Raw genomic sequence first — 12,081 nt, 5'->3', positions numbered from 1 at the left:
AGGTAAGAAATCACACCACAATGCTAAGGTAAGAAATGATTCTTAGGAGATTTTAATCTAAATTTGATCATCTCTTCACAATGCTGGAAGTTTTGTCCTCCAGCACACTAGAGCACTTGCTCTATATTTAGTTCTGCTAGCTGCACTAGACTGGCTAGGGGATGATGCGCCTCTAGCCAAGAGAGCTGCGCTGGCAGGAGCCAGCTTACAGGCAGTGGTTTGCCAGTTAAGTGGTTCCCCAAATAGAATGACTTCAGCTATAAAACAGCAGAAGGTTTAATTCTCTAACATGCACAAGGAACTACTTTAACATGTGGGCAAGATTCACATTAGCACTCATCTAAACATCAACAAGAAAAGTCAGATCTGCAATATGCTGGCTTGCAGAGGCTTCACATCACTTAACACAATTCAAGCTTAATACAGTCTAAAAGTCTGAGAAACACACCCCAAAACCAATGCTGAGACATATAAAGACAAGGCAGCTCTTCCAGACGTGCACATCCCCGTATGTTCACTGAGTGCCCTTTACCGAAAACTCTTCTGCAGTAAAGGGATTCAGCGCACTAGCAAAAGACAGCAATCAGATTAGGAATGTTTATTTAGTTCAGGTACACAATATTTGCATACAATATCAAAACCTGGTTTAGTCTTTAGAGAACAAGATGTCTAGATCTGAAGCAAGGCCATGGAGACAGTACGGCACTGCCTGTACGCCGTGCCTCAGCCACCTGCCTCAGGTGGAGTTAAACTACTCAATACAACAATAATGGAACCAAGCGTAGGAGTCAAGACCGAGCAGTCGCGTAAAAACAACTGTTACCTCTCTGCCTATCGAGAGAGTGCAGAGGGATAGGATCTCCCTCCTACTGTCATGTGGATGAATATCAGCACCGGAATCTATCCGAGAAGTTGGGAGACTTCGGCATAGTCAGTGGCTGATCACTGGGCTTCACTTCTAAGCTGCGGTATTTGCGTATTGGGTTTGCCTTGTGAACCTGTAAAGAAAAAAAAAAAAATATCAAGGATGAAATGAAGCACATGGTTGCAGTTATGATGAAGCCAAAACCTGCAGGCGAGCCATTGGTGGGATGAAGGGAGGCATCTGTCTATAAGACTACCACGCTGCGCTGGAGTGACACCAGGAACATGCAAGGCTTTGGGGTTGTGGATCTTACAGAGATCATTCTGTTCCAGTGACTGCACGCGTACAGCTCCAAAAATCAGTAATCTCAGCAAAGCTGCCTTTTTTGTTTGGTTGGGGGTTTTCTTGGTGGTGGTTTGGGGTTTTTTTTTGTTGTTTGGTTGGTTTTTTTAAGACCAGTCGTAAAGTTAATGAGGAGACAGTTTGCAACAGGGGAAACTTGAAAAGACAGTCTTAATGCAGCTCGACATTAACATTAGTGCATTTAGTATATTCACACATCCCTTCGGGTTACTTTACAGCCCCTGTTCAGAAATAGCTTGCTTACCAGTTCTTGTCTCAGCTTAGCAACTTCTTCCTTTTCACGCTCCTCTTGTTGCTGTCTGACCTGCTCTCGATGCCTCTCCCTCATGGCTTCTGTTTTTGCCAATCGGTTTTCAAACTGTTTCCGCTTTTTAGCTCTTTTCTCTGTTTCCAGCTCAAAGCTTTCAGGAACTATGGAACCAGAAAGGCTCTCTAAGTTTAGAGATAGAGGAGATAACATTGGTGCAAAGACAGTCAGGTAAAGCAGAGCAGTACTAGCATCAAATGGAAGCCTCCCTCTGGAGCACTTCACCTTGCAAGGGTAGTTAGTAGGTACCTCCAGGCTTCAGGAAAAGACAAAACCTTATGCCCAAGAGTGAGCAGTGTTAGCGCAGATGTTACCCCGCCACGGGTGTTCTCACAGGAGGGAGCAAGCACACAATTGTTAGTACAGAGTTTTTGGCTGGTTCTGTACCCTACAAAGCTTAGTCTACCCTAAGCTGTGGATGCCTTCATCTCATTAGAAAAGGGATGAAGAGACTGACAGCTGCTGCAGAAATGCCAGCTGTCTCTACAGGGAGCTCCTTGCACACTATTTACCCTTATCCCAAGCTCGCACACATCAATCATCTGCCAATTGTGGCATAGCTGTTAAATACAGCTGCCATGTTAGCGCAGGACGGGGGCAGTGGAGAGGAAACTCCCCCGCTCCCTGGGGACACAAGCTGTTAGGGAATTAGTTGATTAAGTGCAAGGCACTACTGGCTGTGCTGATAAAGAAGAGGCAACAGCCAGTCTAAACATCATTTAATTCCATCAGTTCTGAGTTATCAACCAAGCCTGTGTAGCAAGTACTTGGAACTCTACCTGATAACAGCTTATTTTCCTTTTTAGGCACAAAAGGCTCCTGGTAGACCACTGTGTTGGGACGAGCTTTAAAGCATGCCGCCTCTTTCTGCTTTTTCAAGTCTTCTTCAAGCTGCAAAAAAAGAGAGCCCATCAAGTGCCAGGCATAACAAAAAGAACATCTCCCCCCACCCAGACTTCAGCACTCCCAACACTGGAAAAGCCAGGTTGACTTAAATCAAATCATTTGCATATAAAATTACATTAAAGCCAAAAAGTTGTGTCTCTTGTTGCCTGCCAGTTACTTTCGCCAAAAGTAGCCTGAAGAAAAGTTCAGGTGTCCACTGCAGACTTCACAGGAGAAAATCAGTGTATTATTTATACATCAATAAATCCCCAAGTAGAGATGGTCAGCAAGGGGGTCCAGCTGCACACAGCGGCTGCTTAGAAAATACCCCACAGCTGTGGTGAATCCCGTCACTGACCATAAAGGGAAGAAAAAGAAACCAATCCACCAATCCTTAACCCATAGCACAAATCTCATGCCAAGGACAGGATAATTCATTGCTCAAACTCAGATCCTTATTCAACTCAAGCAGGACACTTTCTCAAGTCAATCACAACTCCACTAGCCACTTTAAGTCCGGTCATACCTGCTATCCTTTTCATCCTACCTGCTGTTTCCAGCTCTGTAGCTTGGCAGCTCCCCGTTCATCAATCTGCAGATTGAATGGTTCAGGCTGAGTTGGGTTTTTGACCACCTTTTCTGGCAGCTTAACATGGTCAAAGTACGGCAGAGGTAGTGCTTTGAACTTTGGCACCTGAAAGAAACAACTTGAAATATTTCTTGCCCTTTCCTCAAAGGCATGAAGCTTTGGAAGTTTAACAGACAACAGCAAGAGGCAAGTCCCACCACACTCCTTTTACTTAAGGAATGGAATCCAAGGTAGCTGTTAGTTCTTACCTCTTCCTTCTGCAATTCTTCTATTTTTTTCTCTTTTTGTATTTGCCGCTCTCTGTCACGAGCATCGAAAGAGAAGGGGCAAACTTCCACATGCCTCTGCTCCGGCATTTTAGGTTTGAAGGGCACTCCATAATGTGGCATAGGGTTAGCTTTGATCACAGGGACCACCTCTTTTTCCTAAAGGTATATTAGCGTTAGGATCTGACACAGCACCAGATTTTTGTAGAAAGACCACAACTCCCGCCAAACAAAGCTGTGAACACTAGAGTTCCTTTAATAAGGGTCACAACAGCATCAAGCACTATGGACACTGCAAAAATTAGCAATCCAAAAAGTACCAATTTACAGGCATCCCGAACCACAGGCAAGTTCTTCCTCTTTCCAAACCACTATCAGTTCTAGTACTCATCCAAATTAGACTGTAATTCTTTAACATCCTTTTTAGAAGAGGGAAAGGAGGAAGGACATGATGCGTTCTGAATCCTGCTCCCCATCTCCAGGGATTTAGACTGACTGTGGGGAGAAGAAAGGTCATGTGCAATATTCTGCCCTTCTCAATGACGGAATAGGGAAGGGCAATGTCCTTTAGAAGTCTATGCAGTTTACTTTCCTCATTCATAGCAGCAACACCTCCGACACCTTAGTCAGTGCCCTTGTGTTTAAATTGAGTTATTTCATTTTGTATGAGAATTCAGTTTCTGGAAATTGAGTAGCAGCAACTAGATCGTTAGAAGGGAATGGCACAGAGAAAGATGACCGCTGGAGGAACCGTCTAACAGGAGGGACGGGGCTAACTGAACCAGAGCATCACACCCAACTGGCAGAGGTACGGCAGGGTGGCCAAGGCAGTCGCTGCGGTGGGATCAGAAGGCTTAACTACAGAGCCCACTCACACCACTCACCTTTTCTTCATCTCTGCTAGGCATTCGGGTTCTGCTTTTCAAGGTGAAGACTGGAGATCTGGGGACTGTAACAGGAAGCGCTTTCTTCTCTGGAACACCCTGTTCAGAAGAGCCAGTAAGGAGTTACCCAGGCCTAAGTGCCAAGAAAAAGGACTACAGAGAAACAACTCAACATAGCACAGTATGTACTCATTGGAGTTCTTACCTAATGACAGACAGTGTTAACTGAAGATTATTAAATATGTAAGGCAACATAGCCACCGACATTTTGAAACTAATTGCCACCTCAGTCCTAATTCCCAGGTCTGGGTATTACTAAACTTCTTACCACAACGTCCTCCAGAATTTTTGTTGGACATGGCCTAGAACGGAATTCGAAGTGCTCTTCCTCCTGCTGCTTCTTACACTCACGCTCCTGAATTCTTTTTTCTATTTCCAACTCAAAGCCAATGGGTTGTGTGAGCTCCTTCACAGGGGGTTTCTTGGGCAGGAGTGGTCCACCCTCAAAGATTTTATGATCGAGTTCTCGTGCTTTGAATTTGTACCTACACAGGAAAGACACACAATGTATCAGTGACTATCCCTATGACAAGATGAAGCTTCTAGCAAAAGACTTCTCTGACAGCATAAAAGAGCAACAGTCAGGTACAGAAGCAGTTGTGTCACACATACACGTTACATAGCATGCAGCTCTAGTTAGCAACTCCTCCTTTGCTTTTGAAACAGCAAGACATTAAGGAAAACCTTATGGATTGCTTTCTTGGAAATCCAAAATTTTGTCTACAGGAGAGTTTTGAAGTGTACACAGGTTGTACTGCTATACTGGGTTTGGTTTACTAATCATAAGCTGTAGTCAACTCAAGCTCAGCTCTCCTCAGAGCACTTTCTTAAAAATGAGTTGTCTACTTTTCACATCCCTACAATCAGAGCCATAGGATTATGCACAAGCTAAGAGAATCTCAGTATTTTTCTGCTACTCATTCTTTTACACAAAAAGGGTATTCCTCAGAAGCAATATTTTGTCATCTGGAAGGTATTTCCAGTATGGTACAATTCTCTCTCAAAAGACTAGAGTAAGCCTTTACTTACTGTTGAATTTTCTCTATTTCCTCTGCTTCTAACTCTGCTGTAGTTTTGCAGCTGACAGGTCTGAAGCGCTGCTTTGTTAGAAGCACTGGCGTTTTAGGGTTTGTAAGCCGAGCCTTCACCACCTTCCCTGGAACTGGGCCTATAAATTCAAGTCACAGAGACTAGCCATTAACGGCAAAGCCTGCAACAGATACAGACTATTTGCTCAGTAGAGTTCTCGCTCTGCCACCATCTCTGTGGACAGCCTGGACAGCCCCCTGGCTGGACATAGCCAGGACTGCTCACCTTCATCAGATTTCCTGCTCCTCAAATGGTAACGAGAGGGTGTACGTTTTTGGAATGCTTCTACCTGCTCAGCAAGGGACACGTATTCTGATGTGGTTTCTTCAAGTTTTCTTTTGTTTCCCTGGGACAGATTGAAAGGTTTGGGGATAGTGGGTCCCTTCGGCATTCGCACCTGGAGACAAAAAACTACAGTCATTACGGCCATTTAACAGCAGGATGCTTTGATGACATTTCCTTTCCCCACTGATTCACAGTATCTGTCCCTTTTCCTTATTGAAAAGAAGGTAACACTTAACGTTAGACACAAGTCTTAACTGCCTGAACACACTCCAGCTAGTCGTATTGGGAAACCATACGAAGTGGAACACTAAAGCATGAGGTGTAATGGCCAGAAGATCTGACACTAAAGGGCCCCTTTTTTCCAAAAGGGGTCCTTTAGTCTTGTGGCAGTGTGGATATGCAGTGAGTTAACAGTTATGTTTGCCTTTCCTATGGTAACCCTCTTTATAGGTTATCAGCAGCATGTGTGTTGCACAAGCAGAGAGAAGGTGATATCAAGAATTAGTCAGCTGACTGCTGGCAATACTCTGGTTCTCACCGGAGAGGGAGGATGCTTCCTCAGTACTGCTGCAAAATCCAGTTCCTTGTACTCATTCCCAGGCTGGCTTTCCACATGTTGTTTAATCCTATTCTCCGTGTAGAAGTGGAAATCAACTGGTTTTGTTACTTGACCAACAGTTCTCTTCACAGGTTGTCCTAAAGAAAAAGGACATGCAAGGTCTGGAAGGCTTTTGGAGTGGGGTCAGGGGAGGAAGCATTTAACTTCTATCAAATTGAACATTTTTTTAGAGAACTCCTGTATAGCCTTTCAAAACATGACAAAACCCAAACAAACCTGTTTCCAGGCAGTTTACCAGCTGATCTACGTTAAAACACACCTAATCCTGATCTTTATTACAAAATCTGGAATGTTTGTTTTTAAAGGTACTTGTACAGCTCTGTGCAGCACTGTCCAGCTGAGCCCAGTACAGCTTCAACTTGCAATTCAGCTAGAGCCCACCTGCTCCGGCAATAGCTGCTCTCAGAGATTCCTCATTCTTCTTCCGCAGTTCCATAACCTCCCGCTGCAACTGCTGCATCTTTTCCAGCTCCTGCTCCTCTGTACTCTTCAGCTTGCCAGAAGGATTGGCCCTCCTGCAGAAGTATATTAAAAACCAAGAGATGCCTTCCTGCTTCACTGGTTATTAGCATGATGTTAGTGCAAAGGAAGATGCTTATCTCTGACTTCATCGCAGCATTGCTCATTATAAAAATATACTCTTTAGAAAAGACCTGTTTGTACTTTGCTCGAGAAAGCTTGCAGTTAACTGCTTTCCTACATACCCATTTGCTGTATGCACGCTTCACCCATTAACAAGAACAACTTTTTCGTCAAATTAAAAACAAAAGCTTTCTTTTGCACACGTTCAGACGGTGAAGTACATTTCATCCTAATATTGTTCTCTCAATGTGGTGTTTACTAAACGTGATACCATCACACACTAAGTTGAAGTTGAAAACACTCTAGCCAGGGCTGTCATCTAAATCAACTGTGATTAGCAAAGACAAGTCACAAGAAAGCTACGTACTTTAACATTGTTGGCGTGGAGGGCACGGTTAGTTTGTTTTTCCCTCTCCCTGGGGAGAGGTCAGGATTCTGCAGGGGCTCTCTCTTCATGGATACTTCTGTCAGCTTCTCTCTGCTGCTAGAACTGAGGTGACAAGTTGTTACAGCAAACCACTCCAATTAACTGTGCTCTAAATGAAAGATCATCTGCAGCTCTCACCACCACGCATAACATCCCAACACCTGGTGAGTTCTAAGGTACGCCAGACTGGCCTTACCTCACCACGGGCCCAGGTATAGATCGTCTACTTTTCCCTGGTACTCTAAGGCTGTAGAAGGGAAGATGAATTACTGAGTTTTTGGAACTTGGCTTTTCTTGAAGAGGTAGGTGTACTGTAGTTCATCTAGGTACAGCAGTGTTTGAAAGATCGCACTTCAGTTTCCTGACATCAAGCTTATCACCATATCATATCTTAGTGGTTAAGCTAATTTGAGAAATATTTTAGCTGCGACTCTTTCATAGCTTATGACTGCCTGTTGACTGCCCGATGAATGAATTAAGCCAAATATAAAGCTAGCCGAGACACTGAATGTGGAGTAAGAAGCTTAAGAAACCCAAGCTTACTTCATTCACACCTCTACCTCCTAATAGAGCATTTCCTTCAGGTCTTACAGCCATTTCTTCTTGTTTATGAAACCAGCATCAGAACCATGTTTTGACCACCTCCCCCTAACCTTCCTGTGAGAACCCCCTCAGCCATGTGGAAATCCTTTCCAAAGAAACAGTTGTAACCCCCTTCCCAGCCCCAAAAAAGAAGGACTTTCATGACATACATTCTCATTTTTTTCAGGGGTGGAACCTCTTCCTTATTAACCAAGGCATTAGCATTTCTCTCCACTTTGACTCTAGCTGGCTGTTTGCATTGCTGTGTTTTTCTCTGCTTTGCAGCCTGTCTTCTACCCGCTCTAGAGTAGAACAGAAGGCAGAGGTTAGCTTTCCCACAGGTCTGAGAAGACACACAATCTGTATAACACTTTTTAAGTCAGTGCATCGCCTAACTCCAACATGCCCCCTATGCAAATTGGGTGTTTAACACATCGATCCAAATGCAGCACAAATTATTTAAATTTAACAATCTACAAATTATTTAAATTTAACAATCTACAAACTTAATATTCTTTGGTATATATGAGCATACAGAGCCCCTTGCATTCATATCAAGAACAAGCTCTGCCCAGCTCAGGCAGATATAAACAAAGAAACTTTATAAGCCACTTCAGTTTCAGATGTCCTCACATTCCAGAAGCTCCTAGCGCTACCACGTCTCATTTGACAAGTATGTGAGACACTGCATTACATTTCCACCCCTAGAGATCGTTGCTCCAACTTAGCAAGCAGATCAGCTGTCCCAATACACGATCTCTGTGCTGGAGAACTTCAGACTCACAGGACAGCCCAAGAACAGCTAGGACTGCAGATCCTGAGAGCAAGGACCTGCTTAGTTACACCGTCATCAATCTTCATGCAAACTGAATACAAGTATTTCACCTTTGAGGCGCCTCTGCAGGAGCAGCAGCTCTCCAGCTTGTCAGGGATCCAACAATATTCTGAGGAACTGCACTGGCCTGCACAGATTGTGCTTCACCATCCTCTTCACCATGGCTTTCACCTGAGAACAGTGACAAATGTGAACTCATACATATACACACACAGAAGAACGCTAAAGTGAAATCACATGAGACCTTGCTAGACAACAATATATGGAGATGGTCTCACAAAAGCCAGACAGAGGCCTTTTCATTTTGCCAGTGAAGAGCAGGTAAAATTTATTCTCTCCTCGCCATACTATGCCAGCTTACCCACTGTAATACCTTGTGATGTGACAGAAGAGAGAATAATATCAGGCTTTGAAAAGGCAGGGCTGTTCTGCGAGACCTTTGCCAGATTTTCTGCAGGAGGGACATTCTCCAGATTGGCTTTTTGGTCTGTGAGGAAAGAGAGACTTTCACTATATAGACTACATTAGGAATTTTCAACAATACCTCAGAAACTCATAATGATGTTAAAAAAGTAACCTGTCGAGTTACAGATGACAATCAAAGTTTAAATACAAAAACAAAACAAGAAAAATGATGCATGATGAACGATGCAGTTGACAACGTGACTAATCCACTGGCACAGAAGCTAGGCTCAAAACCAGCATCACGCCAAGCCCTCATCCAAAGAGAAAACAAAACAAGGAGCTGGAAGCAACTTACCAAACCACGAGTCTGCATTGTGTACATCATCATCGTTCAGAGTCGCAAAGTCGATGCAAGGGTTCGGGACATCAAAGGAATAGCGAGATTCCGAGTGAGACATCTTCACGCTGTCCCCGCAAGTCCTCCGCTTGCACTGCTCAGTCCTTTAGACAACAAGCATTGGTCACCTGTTATACCAAACCCCAACGCAGGTGTCAGGTAAATCATTCTCCACCTTTCCTCCTCTGAACTGTTTCTAGAGATAGACGCTGGGACAGCCTTTCATACATTTTCCTGTCTTGTAATTCACAGCCTTTGGACAGAATGCCTTATAATGCAGGTTTTTATTCTACTGTCGATTGGCAAAGCTAAGGAGATTTTACCACTGTTGACGTTGGCAGGTTCAAAACTATCAAAAAGATCAAGTTTTGAAGGTTTTCTCTGTACCTGTAGGTGCTAGAATTGTATTTTTTTAAATGAAATAAAGCACAAAGCTTTTCCAGAGAGCAACTGATTTGCCCTTCCCTCCCTCACCACGCACAGCAAAGAAGAGTTCTTACCCTTACCAGGGCACAGGTTTATGCAGAAAGAACCTGATGATGGGGTTGACTCCAGAGCACTGCAAAGCGCAGCCTTTCTCCCTCTGAAGGGCTACAAACAAGAACTAATGACACAAACGTGCTGTTCTATAGAGTAAATAGATTTTCAAAGCAGGAAGAGAGTTCTGTGGAATATTGTTACCGGGCAAGAAGTAGGAAGAAGGGCAGCGTAGGGCCCTTGGAGCATTCCACGGCACTACTCCGAGGCTGGCCAGGCTATAAACAAACCAAGCACTGTGACCGTGTCAGGGACAGTCCCTACAGTTAATTAGCGGAGCACTGACAGCAGGAGTCCCTGTGTCAACAGGCGATATTAAATTCAATGGAACAGGAATAAAGCCAGTGACAAAGTTATAAACCCTTAAATCGTAACAAAACCTTTTTGCAAAGGTGTTTGCATGCTTTCAAGATGCCTCGCACAGCTGCAAGGCAAAGCCCACGAGGATGTGTCATAAAACACTCCCTAAGGAAATCACCTGAGCTTTGCTTTTATGAGTCCAACCAACTCTAAAGCAGCATATTCTTAATCCACAAAGTCTCAGACCCAAACCATCTGTCTAGGCAGACCACACATAGTTCAACCCAGAGGGTATGCTCCAGAAACAAGAAAATGTTCAAGAGTAAATCCAAGCGGCATTTAGGAGGTGACACTGCTGTTTACAATCACCGGCCCTGAAGATGGCTGCGCTGAGAAGCCTTCAGTTCCCCAGCACAGAATTGTGATAGTTAAGGAGAAGAAAGTCATTACAGAAGCGTCAGCCAGACGACTGTGAAGATGTCAGGGTAGGACCCAAAGAAGGCAAACAGAAGAATCGGAGCCAAAACCAACTGTAACCGAGCTCAAGACATGGCTGGAATTGAATGCTTTCCTACCGCCCTTAATCAAGATAGAGTTTCTGTCAACACTATCTACTTTTTTAAAAATCAAATGCGTCATCTGCATTCTCCCCTCACCCTCCCCAGTCCACCCAGTCAGAGCTCCGGGCATCACGTTTCACAGCGACTTGTCTCCACTGCTACGCTGCTGCAGTCTCCAACTTTTTACCGTGTAAAGTCCATATTCTTTCCCAGCGTCAGCACCCTCGTCACGGACCTCACTGCCGGCCCCCCGCTCTCTCTCTCCCCCTCCTCGATGGAAGCGAATAGTCAGCCATGAAAAGAAAGGGAGCGCATCGATGCCAGAGTTTCACACTCCAGGTTTCTTAAAAGAGCCAGCGGGAAGGTAAAATTTATTGCGACTGGGCCCCAGAGGGTCCATTTCAGTCAGATGAACTCGCAGCATCCACTTTTCCAATCTCTGTGTCCTCCGAGCGCTGTGAAGCAGCAGTTCACTGAAAGGCATCTCGCTCCTCCGCCTGTCGACTCAGCTTGGGACTGAGCTCCCGTCAGCCAGGACCGTTACGGTGATTTATCACCGATATGCCCACTGCAACGCTTCTGCAATCCACACGGGCTCAGCCAAGTACAGCCCAAAGCCTGCTGCTCACTCCCTTGAGGCATTTTAAAACACCTCATCGTGATTTTGACAGCAGAAGCATCATTATCTCAATATTTTCTTTAAAGACAGGACGCAAAATTCTCTCTCTCCACTGTGGCACTCTTCCACCAGAAGTGAGGTGCATAAATTTCTTCTCCTCAATAACAGGAATGTTACCTAACTAGCAGGCACCGTGTGCCTTTACCAGGCGGTGGTCACAGGCACACTGTAGTCCTACATAAACTACAGCATAGGTTTCAAGCGTAACCCTGCTCTCCCCTACATCCATCACCTTCCGTGTCAACATCGGCGCTCGCGGAGCTTCCCAGCGAGCCAGGGGAACCCTCACCCCTGTTCCGCAGGATCAGCTTTCACCGTAGTTCGCAGAGAGCTGCTCACATCACCGCCGATACAAGAAAGGAGGGGGATATGGTCCTCTCGCTTTCAAAAATAGCCCGAATTCCTTTGATAAAAGTGACTGGCTAACTAAAACTTAATTCTCTTTCCAGCTCTGCTCCTCTCATTGACCTAAACGTGCCTCTCAGCCGTGGCCCCGTACAGTTCCTGTATGGAGCAGCTCAGCCGTACCCACAAAGAGGAATAGACAGCGGGTTTCTCTGCACAC

At 44.8% G+C, this 12,081-nt stretch overlaps 1 protein-coding gene across 1 annotated transcript; it reads right to left on the bottom strand.

Moving 5' to 3' along the window:
- Nucleotides 1-583: 583 nt before the first annotated feature.
- On the bottom strand, nucleotides 584-9,528 carry TPX2 (TPX2, microtubule-associated). Its single transcript, XM_009696513.1, has 16 exons — nucleotides 9,399-9,528; nucleotides 9,000-9,125; nucleotides 8,689-8,809; nucleotides 7,974-8,105; nucleotides 7,162-7,284; nucleotides 6,594-6,727; nucleotides 6,132-6,289; nucleotides 5,534-5,705; nucleotides 5,249-5,387; nucleotides 4,488-4,704; nucleotides 4,160-4,258; nucleotides 3,258-3,434; nucleotides 2,968-3,114; nucleotides 2,315-2,426; nucleotides 1,473-1,660; nucleotides 584-998 (listed from the first exon to the last, which is right to left on the bottom strand). Exons 1-16 carry the CDS (start codon nucleotides 9,499-9,501, stop codon nucleotides 888-890), a joined length of 2,259 nt encoding a protein of 752 aa, XP_009694815.1. The 5' UTR covers nucleotides 9,502-9,528; the 3' UTR covers nucleotides 584-887.
- Nucleotides 9,529-12,081: the final 2,553 nt, after the last annotated feature.

This window comes from Cariama cristata, unplaced genomic scaffold (assembly GCF_000690535.1).
Source record: "Cariama cristata isolate BGI_N322 unplaced genomic scaffold, ASM69053v1 scaffold18323, whole genome shotgun sequence".
Lineage (NCBI taxonomy): Eukaryota > Metazoa > Chordata > Aves > Cariamiformes > Cariamidae > Cariama > Cariama cristata.
Note: the sequence above shows the minus strand (reverse complement) of the source record. Positions and strands in the feature narration are given on the sequence as shown.

What these genes read in the sequence shown, in the direction of transcription:
- TPX2 (XM_009696513.1), bottom strand. Translation starts at nt 9,501, where the DNA reads ATGTCTCACTCGGAATCTCGCTATTCCTTTGATGTCCCGAACCCTTGC. An exon ending in CCTGCAGAGGCGCCTCAAAG is followed by an intron (nt 8,106 to 8,688) that starts GTGAAATACTTG and finishes GTTCTACTCTAG; the next exon opens with AGCGGGTAGAAGACAGGCTG. An exon ending in GAGCAGGAAATCTGATGAAG is followed by an intron (nt 5,388 to 5,533) that starts GTGAGCAGTCCT and finishes TTGAATTTATAG; the next exon opens with GCCCAGTTCCAGGGAAGGTG.